This window comes from Rhinolophus hipposideros (genome assembly GCF_964194185.1).
Source record: "Rhinolophus hipposideros genome assembly, chromosome: 15".
In the NCBI taxonomy this organism is placed as follows: Eukaryota; Metazoa; Chordata; class Mammalia; order Chiroptera; family Rhinolophidae; genus Rhinolophus; species Rhinolophus hipposideros.
The window spans coordinates 36,080,026-36,100,462 of record NC_138061.1 but is presented as its reverse complement, the minus strand read 5'-3'; the positions used below and the strand labels follow the sequence as shown (position 1 = coordinate 36,100,462).

General features: G+C 31.1%; 1 protein-coding gene across 1 annotated transcript in view; it reads left to right on the top strand.

Annotated features, from left to right (window-relative positions):
• PCDH15 (protocadherin related 15) overlaps positions 1–19,026 on the top strand; it is an 822,425-nt gene extending 803,399 nt beyond the window's left edge. The window contains exons 33-38 of the mRNA XM_081075408.1: positions 1,239–1,304; positions 3,452–3,470; positions 5,127–5,165; positions 10,236–10,306; positions 11,224–11,326; positions 14,743–19,026. Coding sequence (XP_080931534.1) covers positions 1,239–1,304; positions 3,452–3,470; positions 5,127–5,165; positions 10,236–10,306; positions 11,224–11,326; positions 14,743–15,294 — 850 coding nt within the window. The 3' untranslated portion in view covers positions 15,295–19,026. The remainder of the gene's footprint in view (positions 1–1,238; positions 1,305–3,451; positions 3,471–5,126; positions 5,166–10,235; positions 10,307–11,223; positions 11,327–14,742) is intronic.
• The last annotated feature ends 1,411 nt before the right edge of the window (positions 19,027–20,437 follow it).

Genomic DNA, 20,437 nt, shown 5'->3' with positions numbered 1-20,437 from the left:
AGAAGATGTAGTTATCTATTTTCTTATAAGAACATCTTTTGTTCTGGCTTGCTTTCATCTTACTAGTGTGCTTATACATTTGATAAACCTTTTACTTTTTCTCAGTTGCTGTCTTATCTATTGATTTCTCATTGAGCTTTCTTTTTCCTTCTTTATAATGAAAATAAACTTGAGTCATTGACTTTTGTAAGACATTTGATTGTTCCTACAGATGTTTAAAGTGCTCTTTAATTTTATTTGTCCACATTATTACATCATCTCATTAATTATAATTTTATCATAAGATTATTTTGAAGAAAATATTTTTATCATGTTCAATAAATTCCAATCAGTTTCATCAAAAGAAGGTTAAATAAATGTCTACAAAGGTTTATCTAGTATGAATTTAGTTACTATTTCATTGTTTAAAATTACAAATATTTTTCATTAATTTATTAGTAATATAAAATGTGCTTATGTATTAAAATTATAGAAAAGGGCATTTTAGCTTCATTCCCAATTACTTTTAATTACTACAGAATAATACATCCAAATTTAGATTATAGTGTATAGGGGGGAAAAACATAAAAAAAATTGAAATAGGAATTAAGAAGAAATATATCTAAACTATCACGAGTTTTATATAGGCCTTTACTCTGTTTTAGACAGAAAAACATTAATTTATATTTTAGGGAAATATTTCTGTAGTTGTAGTAGTTCTCGTATCTTAGAACTCAACTTGTTAAATTCTTAAAGGCACCAGCTAAGCTAAGTACTATCTTCCTATCTTATTAATGAAATCTACACTTGACCATCAAGTAATTACTTTGTTTTTCCTATCTAATACATGGAATAAATTTTGTTTCCTGGAAATCTTTACTTTAAATACAAACATAATCATTTGTTTTACTGTGCAATTTTAATAATTTAGAAGATGTAAATCTGCACAGAGAAAAGCACAATTCCAAAAGATAAGCGAAAATCTTCCTTGATAATTACCATTGCAACTATATATTATATGTTCAGGGACCAACAATGCATCATTTCAAAGATTTTGTTCAGCTCTTATATTATGCTACGTTTCTTTAAGAATTTGGTCTGGCATCCCTAATTAACAAAATCATATAAAAAACAATTTGTAAATCTAATGATTTTCATTAGTTCTTCTGCTTCAGATTCTTTTCATCCAAATCAAGAATAATTTCTTTCTTGGGGTTCTTGAATATGATTTTTTTCTCTCTTTTACTGAAAAACTTCAGTTGGAGTTTTTGTTGGCAGCTGGTCATATGCATGAGAACTTGTGCTATTTGGCGGACTCTGACAAGGTATTATTCACAATTGTGTAAGCCTTCAATGTGAGTGTGTGTGTGTTTTAAGCTACCTGGGAAGTGGGAAAGAATTGCCTTCATAATCCCTTATAATTCCTTAATTAGATCTCTAAATAATGACCAAAGAAATATTATCAGAAATCTAAATAAGTTTTATCTAGGTGACTCTAGCCTTACTAAAATGTTATGTTGTCTTTTTCTATAACATTTTCATGATATTTATATGATCTAAAAATTTTATTAGTATTTTACTTTTCAAATGAAGCATCCATACACATGTTTTATATTTAATCTAGTCTTTTACTGACACATTATGAGATCCCCAGCTTCATCATAAATGTTGCTAGAAAATCTTCTACATGAGACTTACTATTCTAATATTCTTTGAGTACACAAGCCAAAATATATTTTCTCTCCTCAACTCCTAAGCTTCCACAAGCACCCTATGGAAAAAGAGCACCTGTTTTTCTTCTGCATTTATCATGCTCTAATTAATGCATAAAGAATTATTAGATACCTTATTAAAAGACACAAGCAGGTTACCATATATTTTCCTTATTTTAAAAAGTAAGCTATAATACATACAAATGGTAAAAAATGAAACAATTAATACATATTGGATATAAACTACTCAGCACATATATTATTATTATATGACTGGTTTTGTAGGAATTAACAGAGTGACATGTTTCTTGGAAGTACACAGATCATTACACATATTGTTTCTGGTGTGTACCTCTTCTAAGTAACTTTTTGCCCTTGAGCTAAGACAAACAATAAAAATAACCACATAAAAGCAACAAAAACATTAATAGAAGTGTTCATCTATTGATATCTTATTTCCCACATTTATGGAAAATATTGCTAAAGAAAAGAGGCAGTTTAAATATCTTAGAAGATAAAATCTAATTTTAGTTGGACATTCTATATTATGTATGTGACGCATTTGTCATTATTAAAATCTAAATACGAGTTTTCTCTACTTTCTGTATCTCTGAAAGATACAAACTGTAAAAGTTGAAATTATCTAAATTTCTAATGCTCTAGGAGTATTATCATTACCATTACCATACCAATAGTTATCATAACCATAACTATTGGTAGAACCATATAAGCATTCTGGAAATCTTATTGCAGAACTATTACAAATAATAAATTGCTGATAGGATTAAGTAGGGATTATTGTATTACCAATATCACCAACCATTTCAATCAGCAGTGCCTTAACCACTAAAGCTGTTTTCAGATAAGTAGATTTATCTTGTGAAGGCCTTGTAATTATTTAAATAAATTTTCTACAGAGATTTTTTGTTGTTGGACTTTAGAAAGTTATGTACATAGCTTCATAACAAACCTTCATGGAAGTTGCTTATTAATTCCATATAGCATGGTCAGCAGCACCAGTTTAATACTTTAGGACAATTTTTAATAAATAATAAATAAAAATATTCATAATTAGTGACATTCAACATTGAAAAAACGCTATACTTTTTTCCCTCTCAAGTACGATCAAATGTTTCACCAACTTGTGTTCCACGAACTTCATAAAGTTTTAGGTAATAATGAAAGTTTGACTATTATATCTTTAAAAACGTTTTCATTTCATGTTTAATAATGTCAAAGACACTTCATATCTAATTAAATCTTAAAAGCTAGTAATATTTTACATTCACTATTTTTAGAATAAATTGACACAAATGAAATAATTTACAAACATTTGGAAGAACATATTCTAGTCATGGATTCTGAACTAATATGTTTTTCATGTATAAAACACATTTTTCCCTAAATGAGTATCTTGTATGTATTAAGACATCTTGAAGAGATGATAGAGGATAGTTTTTATTCCAATTGATCAAAACAAAGTTTGTTACTGTACACCACTATGATAAAATAGATTGTGTATGTTTTGGTGTTCATATGGAATGAGGGTTGGGGTGATAATTGTTTTTAATAATGCGGGCATGAAACCTTGATCCTCCTGTCTTTATACTGCCACAAAATATATTTCTCACTGAGACAATTTTTAGCAAAAATTACTTTCTCAGTTTTTTTCAGATTTTTTTAAACACCCTCACCAAAACTTTTATTTAACCTAAAAACCCAAGATGTTTAATACCGATTTCTTCATTTCTGCCTTGCAGGAGAGGTTATGCATCAGAGGTAAGGGCTTTATGGTGTTATGTTATACCAAGGACTGATTTATATTTATTTTTTTCAAAAGTAGGGTACTTTCTTTTATTTTAACAAAACGTATAAGTATGCTATACTATTTATTTTATATCGCTGCTTTTTTGTTTGGGTATTTTAAGTCTATTAATGGGTGAAGAAAGACCAACTGCTCGCCTATTCAAGGATAAATGTATTTTTTTTCCCTGAATTACTATTGCTTAGTATTGTGAGATTCCCCTAAATTTATTTTTCTAAGCCTATGAACCTAATTTAGAAACTGTAGGATTACTTTTATTTGTTTTTTTACCAGTGCAATACTCCGTCCTAACACATTAGAGCTTGAGATCTTCAAGCGTGTTTTTTTGTTTTTGTTTTTGTTTTTTTTTAATGACTGGCTTTCCTATTGTGTTAATTTGACTCCCAGTCTACAGAGAAGATACTGGGCATTGTGGCCAAGAGTATTTGACTAGCCAGACTGTAAATGGTGCTATCAGTGAAGTCACTGAGAACCTAGTATGTATGGATTAGCACAAAGCTTTTCAGTCAAGAGACTGAGATAAGAATGTGATCTGATTTGCTAATAGTTTAGATATATTTGAAAATTAAGATGAATGCCTTTAAGCAAAACTGGCTTTCAGGGATAATTATAATAGCGAACAGAATGAATCAGAATATTTCTAACTTAAACTTCCCACTCTTTTAAATGAATACCTTAAGTAAACTTACTCACTAATGAATGTATCATGGAAAGTCTATCTGTTCATTCAAACAGTTTCTATTGACCATTTTTAACAGTTGGTTCATTGGTGGAAGTATCCCTCAGAACTGCTCTGCCCACTTTCCTACTGCTTACTTTCAGATTCCTGTTGTGTAACTATTTCCCCCCAAAGAGTTGATAACCCAAAATTTGAATTATGAATCTTCTTTTCATCTGACTAAAGTATAAATCATCATGAAACAGACCAGTAGTGACCATGTTTCCTTTAAATAAGTGTGGGTGAAGTGGGGGAGCTACAGGAAGTGATTCTTGCAAAATCTGAAGAAGGACAATTTCTTTAATCACAAAAGAATTTCTGAAAACATGCTTAATGTTTGAGTACAGGCAATCCACATTTTGGTAAAAATAAAAAAATGGGAAGCATGTTTTAAATATGATGACAAGTATATTTATCATTCTATATCATTATTTTGTGTACACTACCCTTCTTCCTAGTGAACCTGATTGCATCTAATGTGATTAGGGAGAAAAAAAGAGGGGCAATTTAAAACAAGGTTGAAATTGCTATGAAGAATTTTATGATACTTAAAGTGCTTATAGAAGCATAATGACTCTGTAATATGAAGCTCAAACCAAGAACATTCTTTATAGATTTTCATTTATTAAGGTTAACCTTGATGTTAATTAAAACAATGATGAAATTAAAATAAATTAATTCTTTATAAATTTATGTTCCAACATAAATAGTCAAAATATTTATTTAATGCTATCGGTAGCTATCACATGAATAATGGCAGATAATCCCAAGGTAACCAGTTTTAAACTGTAACCTTTTTTTCTCTCTTTTCAATCATAATCTACCTTTTCCCTCTGAATTACTTTCTAAATCTTTTTTTTTTTCTTTTTTCTATTTTAATTTCTTTTGGCAGCAAGAACAACTGCTGAGGCCTTCTCTCCTTAAACCAGAGGTATCAATTTTCTTTCTCTTTTCAACCTCACTGGGTTTTCACTGTACTTTATGTGACTGTAATGTCCATCTTATATGTAGGCAGAGTGGGTAGCTGCCCTCCTGGCATAATTTGGCGAGAGAGAAAGGTTGTTTTAAAATAAAATAAATAACCAAATGAACAAATCACCTTACCACTTCTTACTGGTGGCTGAAATTCCGATTTTTTGGCTTCATCCTCTGAGAATTAGACAGATAAAAACTTTGGTCCTATTAAAAGCAAGCTATCATTCAGGGAAGTAATGTATACACTTGATCAGTCTTTTATCTAAATGAATCAGAACTATTCCTGAGATAAGATTTTGATTAGTTTGCAAAGGTTGAAAAAGAATGCTAAAAAAAAAAACGAAAGAAAAGAAAATGCTGACATCTGTCCTGAATAACAAAGGGTAGAAATTGGGTTATGATTAACACTCTTTAAATTATTTCATGTAATTCAAAATAGTGCCTTTGGCCACATGTCTATTTCAAAATGCCTATGACATTTTCTTCTTTAATGAGAAAAAGACAACCACAGCTATATAATAAATTCATATCATTTATACGTGTTATGTTTAATACTGCAATTTTTTTAAAATAATGTTATGTAAAAATATCTCCTTTGGCAAATTTAGTATTTTATAAGCTCCGCTTAAAAACATTATTTCATTTTCTTAACAAAAGAATCTTCACTTATCTAAAAAGAAGCATTTTATGGTTAAAACTTTCTTCCCAAAATTTGGAGGTTGACTGGCAAGGAATATTACACTTTTATACATTTTTCACAAAAATTTCCATGAGATATCTCCATAGACTACTGAATTAGATAACTCAGAGCTAAAATCCAAATGCCAATTACTGGATGCAACATGTCAGTCGAGATATGCACTTTTCTGGGCATCAATTTCATCTTTTATAAAATGTTAGCAATAATATTGAACATATAAGCTCCCAGCTCAGCTACTGGAACATAGTAGGAAGAAATTCAGTAAATGGTAGTTGTTCTTTTTGTTCACATCAGTGTAAATATTTCTTTTTTGGTTAATAAGATACTAAGTTAATACTCTGTCTTCTCTGTGTGAAATTCTCGTCTCAGCAAAAAATGAATTTTAAAAATACTTTTGTGTTTTATCTGCCTACAAAATCACTTTTTAGCATGCAACTTAGCATGATTTTCCAAACTCAGGACTCACCTATCTAGCACTACAGGCAACAGGGTCTCTTGTGTGGAATGTTTCACTGTCTATTCAAGCCGAATCAAGAATGTTAATGGTCACCAGTTCCTTTCTTCCTGCATTTTTGCCTGTTTGCTTGTTTGTTTTTTTCTGAAGAGCTGATGGTCCATTCTTCAGTAATGGGTTGCATAAGAATCCAAGAGGGACCCTTCAGATCATTTATTTCTACTAGTGTCTATCTCTCCTTTCTAACTCAGAGTACACAGTGACTGGTTGCTTCTGTCCTTTTATTGGTTTTATTTTTTTAAAGTCATCGGATGACAGATATATATTGTAGCTAGCGAGAGCTGAGTTTTATTTTCCCTTCAGGAAAAGCAAGAAAATTATCTGTAAAGAAAATTATTTTATTCTAACTTTTAAAATCTGAAATCCACTCAGTTGCATTCTTTCCATAAATATTTATTTCCTACCATTGCTAAAAGTTATTAAAACTCAACTTCAAAACCATTTTTAACTGCTGTAAGGACACCTAACTTGAGGTCTTCCCTCTTAACAAATTTTAAGTGTATAACACAATGTTTCTGTTAGCTGTAAGCACGGTATTGTACAGCAGATCTCCAGAACTTGTTCATCTTGCCTAATTGAAACTTTATACCTGTTGAACAGAAACTCCCATTTCCTCCTCTCTCCACCATGTGGTAACTATCATTCCACTATCTGCTTCTATTTAGAGTTTGACTATTTAGATATTTCGTATCCGTGGAATCATACTGCCCCTACCCTTCTATTACTGGCTTTTTTCATGTAACATAATATCCCCAAGGTTAATCCATGTTGTTGAATATGGTAGGAATGCCTTCTTTTTTAAGATTACATAGTATTCCATTGTTTGTATATGCTCCAGTTTCTGTATTCATTCTTCCATTGATGGGCATTTGGGTTTCAACTTTAAAATCATTTGATGGTCTTTTCTCAGTCTCCATATGTATGATATTAAACATGTATTGGCTAAGCAGTTTAAAAGTATTAGTTCTGAGACCTCTTTGCTTCATTTACATCAGTCAAATTATGTTGGGTTTTAGATGCCACAAAAGCCTAAGCCTACCAATTTGTATAGAATGTATGTATTCAGTTTGAATAACTTAAATTTAGACTTTAACTTCATTCTCATTTCTTATCGGTCTTTCCCGACCTCATTTCCTACCCTCCCACCCCCTTCCTATAGTGAACATTTTTTGTTGAAATAAAACCACAGCATAAAAGTGTACAAATCATATTGTATAGCTAGATAATATTTACAGAATGCACATGCCCTGCTAGCTCTACAGAAGTGTCATCCGTGTCAATACTCATATATAATTTCTCGTTTCCCTAACCACTCACCTGGCTTCTTTATTTTTAAGATAAATATTTTAATGATGTATACACACACACACACACACACACACACACACACATTGAATTTCAGCTTTAATGAGGTATAATTGACAAAGAAAACTGTAAGATATTTTGTGTGTAAATTATGGTGATGTGATACATCTGTACATAGTGCAGAGTCCCCTCATCTAGTTAATTAACACGTCTATCACCTCACAAATTTGCCTTTTATTATGTGTGAGAATATTTTAGTTCTATTCTCTTAGCTAATATCAATTATACAATACAATGTTATCAAATATAGTCATCATATTTTACATTAGAACCTCAAATCGTATTTATCTTGCAACCAGTTTTTAACCTTTTACCAACCTCTCCCTATTCTCCACAACCCCAGCCATTAACAATCACTTTTCTACTCTCTGTTTCTTGACTTTTTGTTTAAATTTTTGTTTAGATTCCATATATAAGTGATACCATGAAATATCTGTCTCTGTCTGACTTATTTCACTTAGCATAATGCCTTCAATATTAATTACATCCATGTTGTCATAAATGGCAGTATTTTCTTTTTTCTAAATGTAGGCATTCATTGTGTAGTGGCAGTATTATAGCCAATGAGGTTTATCTGAGGTTAATTGCTAATTGAAAGTTTTTCACCTGGCTTCTAACGCATATTGAAGTTTCTAAAAATAAAATAATATTTTTCATTTGTACCTGACTTCTTTTGCTCATCATTTTCTCTTTGGGAGATTCATTTCTGTTGTTGTGTGATGTTGTAATGTGTTTACATTATGGACTTTTGCATTGGTTCCAGTTTGGGCCTGTTATGAATACTGTATCATGGTATGTAATTGTACACGTTTACGTTGGGTTTATAAACTGAACTATATTGGATTTCTGTGAAACGGTATATGCATATATTTGACTTTGGTATTATTGCCAAACATTTCCCTAAGGGTTTTTCTAATTTATAATCTTTCCAGAAGTGTATGAGAGTTACAATGCTCCGTGTCACTGCCAGAACATGATATCAATGAGCTTTTTCTTTCTTTGTAATCTTAGCTATTCTGATGGGTGAATTGAAGTAGTTTTAACATCAAAAGTAGATTCCCTTACAGTTGATTTACAAAAACTTTGTAAATTGCAAAGTCATGGGATAGTACATTAGTAGAGGGACTGCAAACTTAAATGAAGTAATGCAAGTAAATGGAAAAAATTAGATGTAAAAAAAATAAAAAGAGCAGATGGAAGATCCTATTGCAACTATGAATATAGGTGTTGAACATTGAAGTTGAGTGCATAGTATTAAGCAGGAGAGAACATGATTGCTGTAAGCAATCTAACTAAATTCATGACGTGAAAATATGAGTCCAGTGTTGCCATCTTTTTATTTTTCAAGAGAAATCAAATCCAGATTTTTGATAGTATTTTTTTATTAGAATGTTGGCATCAAATTCAATTTTTTAAAAAATTATCTATGCCAAACAAAGCACAATTTAGGGTCATACAAGCTATGCATTTTCATACTTTCCTAATGATATATTTGTGCTCTCAGAGAACATTTTTTCCCTGACTGTTTATTATACTTGGATCAGCAGAATTAATTCTCATAAATAATACATGATTTTAGAAATAAGTACCAACCCATTTTCCTGTTGATAGCTATGATTTTTCTTCCTTTTTTCTTTATTGAAAAATTAATTAACAATTCAGTTCAACCTATATAAATATTAAAAAAGAATTTAACAAGGAAATGTAATGACATTGAATTTAATAGTTACTTAAAACTAGCTTCATATGTATATCTCAGGGGGAAAAAACACACATCTTTTTATAAGCGTAGAGTTTGACAAAAATCAGTGTTGTCTATAATTTAGAACTGGAAGCCTTGGAAGGGCTCTGCTCTGACAAATTCCCTTTAAAAAAAAAAAAGCAGAATTAAATGCAGAATTATCTATATGTTTTAAAATGTAAACATTCTTGGGAAATATCTCACATTAATGGAATTTTATTAATGTATAAATGCTTATTATCAGATCATTCTTAGGAATAAATTTTGATAAACGGAAGTGTTCTGGGAACTAGAAAACTATTAGAAGGAAGATGAAACAATGCTAAAGATAATGCTATAATTTTCCTCAAGGATAAAACCTGTTAATAGTATATGTTAAAATAGAATGAAATATTCACTGCCTATTGATAGTTTTAAAACTTACCCAAGAACAAGCAATATGCTCAAATGTAATCTTTAACAGATTTACCACTATAAGAAAATTTACCTTTTTTACCCCTTCTATTCTAATACCACAACCTTATTTTGTTTAAAATAGTTACAGCCAGAAAAGAAATATTTGAATATGTATAACTAACAATTGTAATTGAAATTATTTTGGCAGGAGTATTTTGAGAGTCATCGAATTCTAGGTCTGGAATCTGACTGTGATCTGAAATGTGAGAAGAATTTGTTTTCAAATGCAATTTCTCTTTTTAAACAATAGGAGTTATCCATGGAGTCTGGAATTGACCCTGGCCAGGAATGTGGACAAGATTATTACAGTTATGAGCATGGGTACATCTTCAGATTTTTTTTTTAATCCAGTATTTTAATATTGTATGAATAATGAGGAGTTAGTAAATGATTATTATTGCTAGCATTTGTTTTATAAATGTCATTTCATCAGTTTCATCTTTGAAAATGAGTAACATATCTAGTTTTAATTTCAGTAGAGTTTTAACCATTTTTCCATATTGAGTTCTGTTTTGATGTTCTATATTGATATTGACTACAACTCTAAGACTGCAGTAAAAATTATTCAAAATTATTCAAATGGGAAATAAAAGTCAAACATATTTGCTCAATTCCTTAATTCACCTTTATTTTTTTCATATGAGATGTTTAACCTTTTATCTAACCAGTCAGCCTCAAGATTTTATCCAAGAGAAACTGAGAAGAATTCATACTTTAAAATTTAGTAATAAGCATTTCAAAATTCACTTCTATACACAAAAGATAACTACTTTCAATAAATGAATTAGAGAAATGTACAGACCAGTACATAGCATGTTTAAAGTAGATCTTTACTATAAACATAGAGATTTTATGTTCTCAATAAGCTATTATACTTTTAGAAAGAACCTATTTTGTGCCCTAAAATCTTCAATTAATTAAGCAACAATATGCCTTTCTCTTCATTCTAGTCTCCCCAAAACGTAAATCTGAAATAACTTGACTCTCTTTATTGTTATTCCAGGGTACCATTATGGCAAAAATCATTGCTCATCAGGTTATAGTACTTACCTTGTGGTTTTATAACTAGTTTATAAGGAGCCCAATAGATGCTATATAAATATCTGTTGATTGAATGACGAAGAAAAAGAAGAACACAGAGAGCAGTCATGGTAGAGTCTACACTGACCATATGCAAAAATAAACAAATAAATAAATAAATATATGTATATATTTAAAGTTGTAAGTTTCTATTACAGGTACGAAATGCCTCAATATGGAAGTCGCCGTCGCTTGTTACCACCAGCTGAAGAATATGGTGAGGTGGTTGCTGAAGAGGAGGAGGGAATTGAGGAGGAAGAGGTAATTCCTATAATTTTCTTATATAAGGTTAATGTTCCAAGAATAATTTTAACCCTATTTGAATAGCACACTAAACAATATTGCAAAAATCAGAAATCCTATATACTTAATACATGTTTTCCATAGAAATTTAATAATGCGGACCATTTTATTGCCCGGTGTATAGAAGGAAATTAATTTTTATATAAGTTTAATTTATGTCCTTCTATAAAATGTTTAAACACCTGGAATAAATCCATAATGCAATTATATTTTCAAAATCCCCAATGTTTAACTTTTCCCATAAAGATAATATTATAATAACATATAGAGAAAGTATTTTGCAAAACAATGTTTACTTTTGCTTTTAAATTGTCTATCATACTAAAAGTCATAAAAAGTATAGTCTCCATAAATGAAAAGTTATCAGAGGACAATAAAATATTACCACCAATATGTTTAATGAAATATCATTTTTGTTTAAATTAGCATGAGTCATTTATATCAAATTCTTAATTGTGCTTAAAATAGTTCTTGGAACATTTATCAAAAAAAAAAAAAATCCCACACACACACACAAAAATAAATGTCACTATAATTTTACCCTATTCAAAATTAAGAAAATAGTCAAATTTCACAAGCTATTCAGATAAACTATCACAATTTCCTCATAATTTAAAATTTTGTTAAAAGAAATACATAAAAAAATATTTAAAGTCTATGGAGGGGACAGGAAAGAGGTAACAATTTTTTTTTCTCCTTTGACATAAGATGGGAAATAAATTTTGAATAGGAAAATAAAAAAGAGAAAGCATTAGAATTTGGTATTATACAGTACAAGCCACTTTTTCTTGGTTATCTTCTGTAGATATAAAATTGGGGTAAACAATAGAGAATTGCGTGATTGTTTTTGAAACCAGTTATATAACTTGAATGAAGCTATTACCTCACAGATTCATTCCTGCTTAACTTGTGTGGGTCAAGGTCACAACATAACCATCCTCCAGCTGACACTTCAATTGCATTTTCATGATTTTCAGGAAAAGGCAAAGAAAGTTAGAGAGCCTAGTGAGGAGCAAGAAGTAGTTGTCATTATTGAAAAGCCACCAGAAGCTGAACCTACATACACAACATGGAAGAGGGCCAGGATATTCCCAATGATTTTTAAGAAAGTTAGAAGACTAGCTGATAGAAGAGGCATCATTGACCTTGAGGGTGAAGAGTGGCAGAGACGCCTTGAGGAAGAAGATAAAGACTATTTGAAACTAACTCTGGAACCAGAGGAAGCTTCAGAAAGCACTGTGGAATCAGAGGAGGAATCCTCAAGTGACTACACTGAGTACACTGAAACCGAATCTGAGTTCAGTGAGTCTGAGACGACAGAAGAGTCTGAGTCAGAGACACCTTCTGAGGAGGTGGAAAGTTCTACCCCAGAATCAGAATCGGAATCCACAGAATCAGAAGGAGAAAAGGCAAGGAAAAACATTTTTCTTGCAAGAAGAAGGCCCGTTGTTGAAGAGGAAGTCCAAGCTAAAAAGAAGGAGCCACGCGAAGAACCAGAAGAACTGAAGGAGGAAGAAGAGCACCCAGAAGGAGAGGAGAGTGAGCTGGCCCCGATGGAAGAATCAACAGACCTTGAAGCTCAAGAAATCACTGAGGAGGGCAGCATAGAATCAGCTTCTGTGGAAAGAGGTGTGGAAAGTGAGGAAGAATCAGAATCGACCAGTACTAGCGAAAGTCAGTCTGGAGGTCCGTGGGGCTTTCAGGTGCCAGAACAAGAAACAAGCAGGGATGCAAACCAAACAAAGCCTCCAGGAGCAGAATCTGAAGGTTACAACACAGCACTTTAAAAGAGATGACAGTAGGTGGGAGTTTTGCAGTGATGAATGCTCTTGTGTGCAGTGCCTTCTGTGTGTTCTCTAAAATGACCCTTGAAGGGGCGGAAATTGATCATGATTTTGATCTGATTTGAGATTAGAGACATGCCAGAAAAGTGAATATATATGCTATTCAAATAGATGTATATGTTAGAGTGTATTAGGGTAAAACTGTCTCATCTTTCCTAATCACTAAATCTGAAGACATGCAATCTGTTAATCAATATTTAATATCATCTAGTGGGATTTCTGTTAATGCTGTGTGGCATTATGAATTACAAGGATGCCCTGCCTATTGGAATGGATTATATAATACTTATAGTGATGTTCATATCGCCTTTAAAAAAATAACTCCTTAGGACAGACTGCAACAAATGAGATCTCTAAAAGTCTCTAAGAAGTCACTTTTGCATATATGTACATTTCAACTGGCAAAGGTATTACCAAAAAGATCATGAACATGTTCAATTAAGTTTGTAGCTGGCATTTTCAAATATTAGAGGTTAAATAATATAAATTAAAAGATTAAATGTATTACCATTTCATTTCCATTGTGGTTATGAGTTACAGTGAGTTTAGAAAATAAAAATAAATTGTAAAAGTTATACAGTTTTTTTCTGGGTAAGTAAACATAATACATTATATATATGTATATATATATATGTATGTATGTATATATATGTATACATATATGCATATGTGTATATATGTATATGAATATATATGTTTGAAAATAAAAAAGCATGGCTTAGTGCAATGTGTTGGTAATTCACATACCTGAAAACGTAATACTATTTTGAGAGTAACCTCATATTATTTAATCTTTGCTCCCTACCATTTCTAATGTGGATTGGTTAAAGAAAAATAAATTTGTGAAAATGTCCATTGTATTCCAGTTGCTTGCAAAAGGAAAGTTTACAGTAATTAGTGTTCAGTTTTGTGTGTTCCTAAATAAATTATGCTAGGTGGGAAGATATTTTCTTTTTAGTTAGCATGTATTTTAATGAAATTACCCAGAAAACCAGGATATTTCAAGGGAATAAATGCATTAAATTATACAAAATATATGGCTAACAATGAAGAATTAATTAAGAATTAGAATAATGTGTGTTTAAAAATTACTTTAAAACATTGGGAATAGATGTATAACAATTGTATGAACAGAATATACTATCGTTCCGCATTCTTTTCCAATTCAACTTTCCGGAATCACATAGCAACTGTCAAACAATGAATCAGATCCTTATTTAAATATAAATAATATATATATTTTTTTTTCATGTAGAGCAGCAATTTGAGGTAAAAGAATAAATGTACTTTCTGAAATAAACGTCTTCTTCCTAACTCAGCAACACCTTCTTCAGAAGTTTAGCTCTAAAACCAATGAAGCCTTATTGCAAAAGAAACTCATGTTAATAAAGTGTTTCCTTCTCCCTCTTTTGAATCATTTACTTTTGATGGCTTTCTAGCAAAGGTTTTTAATCTTACAGGCATTATAATCATTGCCCTTTTAATTCCTCTGATAATGACTAACTTTTTTTTTTTTTTTAACTTTGACAGTGGGCAAGAAAAAGAATGATCAAATTAGTTGTTGATCGTGAATATGAAACTAGCTCAACTGGAGAAGACAGTGCTCCTGAATGTCAGAGAAACCGTCTTCACAATCCTAATATCCACGGTAATGTTAATGGCAATATATATATTGCACAGAATGGTTCTGTGGTGAGAACCCACCGCGCCTGCCTCACTGATAATGTAAAAGTTACATCCCCTGTTCGACTGGGGAGGCACTTTAAGAAACTAGACAAGTTGGCAGTGACACATGAGGAGAATGTCCCTCTGAACACATTATCGAAGGGGCCATTTTCTACTGAGGAAATGAACACAAGACCAACTCTGGTAACGTTTGCCCCTTGCCCATTGGGGACTGACAGTATGTCAGTGAAGCCACTGGGGAACAGGCTGAAAAGCACAGTTGAACAGGAGTCCATGGTTGACTGTAAGAGCATCAAGGAACCTTTGGAATTCCATAGTGACCACATGCAGTCAGATGAAGAAGAGCTCTGGATGGGCCCCTGGAACAACCTCCATATACCAATGACAAAACTGTGACCATTTTTTTTTTTAAAGTTATTTTGATTTTTACTTAAGTTTTTAATAAACTGTGCTTTTTATTGTCACTGAGAAAACAATGTAAGGGATTTATGTCATGCACACAAGCTAAAACTTTGAACTATATGCTTTAAAGTTTAGAAACAGACAGATTTGCACTCACATTTGTTATCAATTAATTGTTCTTCCCAGAAAATCTTTTTGGACAGATTCTCAATTCACCAAATACCATATGTAAACATTTAGCCATTTTGTTAGATCTTTTTTTTTTTTTCCATTTTAATAAACAGAAATAATTTACTAAGTACTCATTTATATTTTGTTGATTTTAACATGAATTTTTCTTCGTCTCTAGCTTCACAGAACTTTTCTGGTACATGTAATTTTACTTCTCATTAAAGAATGGGAAAATTATATTAGAAGATTTTAGAGTAATGGGTTTTTACGATTACTGTCTATAGTGTCATGATTTTTAAGAAAGATAGAATTACAAAGTGATAGTAAATGTGGGAATCTTCTGAATCATGAGCCTATTTTCCTTTATGTTGAATACAAAGTGTTTCTTTTTTTTTAAGTTTTTACATATGTATATGTTGATCTTTTAAAGAACACTTAAAGTCATATATTTTATACATATCATTTACAGTTTTAGATGGTGTCCCACCCACCATGCGTACACACACTCTACACTCTATCCATGTCAAACAAGCATGATAGGTAATTTAGTTTAGCTATTTGAAGTTAAAGCATTATCTGGAGCATTAGAGAAAGCTCACCCTCAGCAAAATTTTACTGAGATAGGAAAGGGTCAAAAGGCAATAATGCACCCAGAATCACAGTTTTGGTGAGAAAGATATAGTAAGACCAGAAAAGTCTCACATTAATGTCGCTGGACATGAATATTTTATAAGCTATAGGTATAAAGAAATCTGGCAGGATCAAGAATTTATGTAATATGTGAAATACCTATAAAGACTATAAATCCATAGCTTCAAATGTATTATAGTATATCACTTCTCCCAGCTCCAGTTTATTTATAGAATATTTTAATATATATAATGTTTATGTGCATAAAGAATAGAATCAGAAAATGTTTGCTGGGTATTTGTTATTAAAGAATGCATCTTGCATTTTTTCCACCATTGAACAAAGCACAGTATTTCTCCATTAACAGAAATGAAAACTATGTGTCCTTAAAAAAAAAAATCTCCCAAATTCGCCTTGTTTGTTGCAAACTATACTCTCCAGATGTAAAAAAGGATGAAACAATTGAAGAGAATTCAGAATTCTATTGAATATGACCTAGTATGATATAATTACAACTCACCTCAAATTTTGCACAGTATGACCAGGTTTATTTTTCAATAACATTCCCTCATGCATACTTATTATATGGTTGAAAGATTCAATAGTGCACTGTTATTTATTTCACTGTCACACTTCATATTTTAAAAAATAGTTTGTTGCAATGCTATCTCCTTATTTTCAAAGGGAATGAATTGTATGTAACATAAACTTAACAACTTACAAGTAGTATGATTTTACTGCAGATTTCAAAAAGTGTTTGAGATCAAATACAGTAACATCTCATTTATCTGACCTTACTGAAAATTAATTCATTCTATATAAACCTTGCTAGAAAAGACTATCAGCATTAACTGGGAGCTTGTTAGAAATATAGAATCTTGCCCACATTCTCAGGTCTACTAAACAAGAATCCACGCTCTCACAAGATCCCAAGGTAGTTTATGTGCATATTAAATTTGAATAATAATTATGTATACCATTGAACTCCAGGGTCTACTCCTTGAAGCACCAAAGCAATTGTTTTTAGGATAAAATATTTTGGATAGAAGTTAGATTAAGCATTTTATATTTTCCTAATTGCTGAATCAGAAATCACTAAATATAATTAAATATTTTTCTGACGTTCCAGAGTTATCTCAACTAGTATCCCATGACATTCTGTTGCATACAGCTTTATGTATTTTTTTCTCTTTTCTCCAATTTCACATCAGTTAAATGTGATATTTAATTAATTCCGTCATTGTGCCTCTCTCTAAAATTCATCTTCCAGTTTACTTCTAATCTCTTGGTGAGAAAGTTTGTATCTTTGTTTGTTTTTCTTGTTGCTAATGAAAAACCATTAAACCTAAGTTAGAAATCAGGCATGTGAATTCAAAAATCAAAGCTTTGTAATTCTCAGGAGCTTTTGGGGGTCACTATTAGGATCTAAAGACTGTACTAGAAATTGGAATTGGGCAGAAGACTAATGCCCTGATATATGAGATGCCACTGTATTTTAAAGTTCAATTTTTACAAATAAATATGCAAAATATTATGAATTACTCAGCAGACATATTTTAGCAATTTCAAGTTGATCATTTCAGTAAAAACAATCATAAAATTAATCTGTCCCTAAGTTAATGGAGATAGTGTAAATATAAATATTAGTGATACAAATAAACCGAATCAAGAATTTGGTCAGTGTATTTTGAGGTAAAGTATACATGGCAGAAAAAACATTACCAGCCAACTACATAAATCTGGATCAGTTGAATAGTTACTTTGATAAGACTTTCACTATTCTGTAAAACTCTGACTCAGGATTAAAATTGAGGAACCCAGGGGAGTTATCCAAGTTTAAACTTAAGAATACTTCATATAATGATCTTTCTATGTAAATGTTTATAAAGAAATTGGTGGTTATTTTTCCTACATAGGAATAGCAGTCTTTTGTTCTTAATCACAGCCATCGTTCAATCAAAAGAAACAGCAGATCTTGGCTGATTAAATAAGAATGGGCTGTGACTGTATGACTATAATATTGTTAAACCTGTTGTTTTCAAGAGAAGGTCTCACGGACATGAGGGGTAAAGGGAGAAAGAAAGAAAAAATAGAGTCAAGATGACATATGGAAAATTTGTGACTCAATGACTGTCAAATCACAGACTATAAATTCTCTGTCTAGACTTAACTTTTTCATTAATTACAGACTCTGAGAGTTGTCATAGAATTGTAACTGTAGGCTGGCCAAAAGCATCTTTTTTAATCTGGAGGGGGGGGAATTTTGCCTTGAATTTTATATGTGATATGCCGTTTGTGTTATTAGACTGAATTTTTAACAGGGATGTTAAAACATGTTATTTATCCAGTTGTTCTTCCAAATGGTATAGGGTAGCGACTATTAAAATATTGTTCATTGCATTTAGGTATCACAGAGGCAGAAAAAAATGAATATTGTTTCTTGAGGGAAGACATTTTCTTTCTTTTAGTTTATGAGCCTTGTTTTTTCTCTTGTTCTGCTTCACTTTCTGCACTTTATACCATAAGTGGGGGATATATACCACTTCAGTTAATTAATTAAACAGGCAGAAAGTGCTAATAATCTATTCTCAGGGCAGATGCCCATTGGTGCCTGCAATAACACAGTGATAAGGCTGAGGGATAAGGTCAAAATAATATTGAGGACCTCTATTTTAATGGATAATTCTTCCCTCTTCTCAAATGATAACATGGATTCCTTTGTTTTATTGTTTCCTCTCACGTTTTTGCATTTGTTCACCTTTATAATAACAACTTTTACTTTTTAGATTGATTTTTGTACTGAAATCTACTTTAAATTTATGATAAGTTAAGTACATAAACGCAAGACTTGAACATTGTCTGTAGTTTGGAAAATTATCAACACACTCACTGCTTTTCCAATTTCTTTATCCAAACACCTGTTTCTCCTTAACAAATATTATGTTAATGTATAAAGAATATGAATTATAAAATTTAAGTTAAAATGCATTGTTACTCACTACAATTGTTTCAAAATAAATTTCAATTTAAAGAAAATGATTTTTCATTCTGTCAGGTGGGAATAAAAATCAGTAACTATTTTTCCCATTTATATGGTAAGTATTTCAATTTCATAATAAAAGGAGAGCTTTCTCTGCAAACTCTTATATTTGAACAATGTGAAGAACAGGAGGGTATTTTAAAATTACCTTTCCTTTTTATGCATTTCTGTCATGTACAACCAAATTTTAAGAAAAGTGAACAATGTGTTTCCTAACATACTACCCATCCATTTATTTAAAAAAAATATTATAATCATGTAAATACTAAGGTGTTCATATTTAATATGTTACTTATACCACAGAAATACTAAATGATTTCATACAGATATCAAGATGCATAGTGAACATGAAGTTGCATTATGCCTTTAAACATGATTGAGTCTGTTTCCAGATTCATAATTTATGTGCTCATATCTATCTATCTATCTATCTATCTATCTATCTATCAATCATCTATCATCTATTGATCCCTCCATTTGTCCATTTATCTAGCTATATGAAATATAGTCATATTTCCCTGGCTGCATACAGCTTAACTTAACTTTATATTTCAGTTGATGATAAAATAATTTCAATTGTCTTTTATCTCAAACAATTGGGATTGGGAAGAATACTTTTTCTAAAACAACCAATTTGAATACAGAGAGAATTCTCAGCCCTTTGCTCTTCTGTTCTTCAAACCGTAAACAGAATTTTATTTATCTCTATCTTTCAGTATCCACATGCTTCCTTGCATAAACAAGAGAAAAATATTGCATTAACCGTGTTTCCCCAAAAATAAGACCTAGCCGGACTGCCAGCTCTAATGCATCTTTTGGAGCAAAAATTAATATAAGATTCAGTCTTATTTTACTATAATATAATACCGGGTCTTATATCAATTTTTGCTCTAAAAGACGCATTCGAGCTGATTGTCCAACTAGGTCTTATTTTCAGGGAAACACGGTATTTGACATGCCTATAATGCTTTACTTAGAGAATAAAAGATTAGAAAGTTTTGCATTTTTCTTCACAAATATAATCATATTCTAATATTCCACTGGTTAAATGCCACTGTAAATTTTATTGACTTATTCCACATGGTAGATATTCTGTTATTAGAAAATTTATTCTCCTCTTCCCATGGTTTTGAAAAGATATGTTTTTTAAAGAGATAAGAGAAACCCATAGAGTTTGTCCCTTCTGATTTGTACTTCTATGTATTTTTTTTTTAAAATATCATTGTTAACATCATGCAATGTGTTAATGCCTGGGTGATAGCATGACTCATCAGTGGTTTGTTTCACAGGTATGAA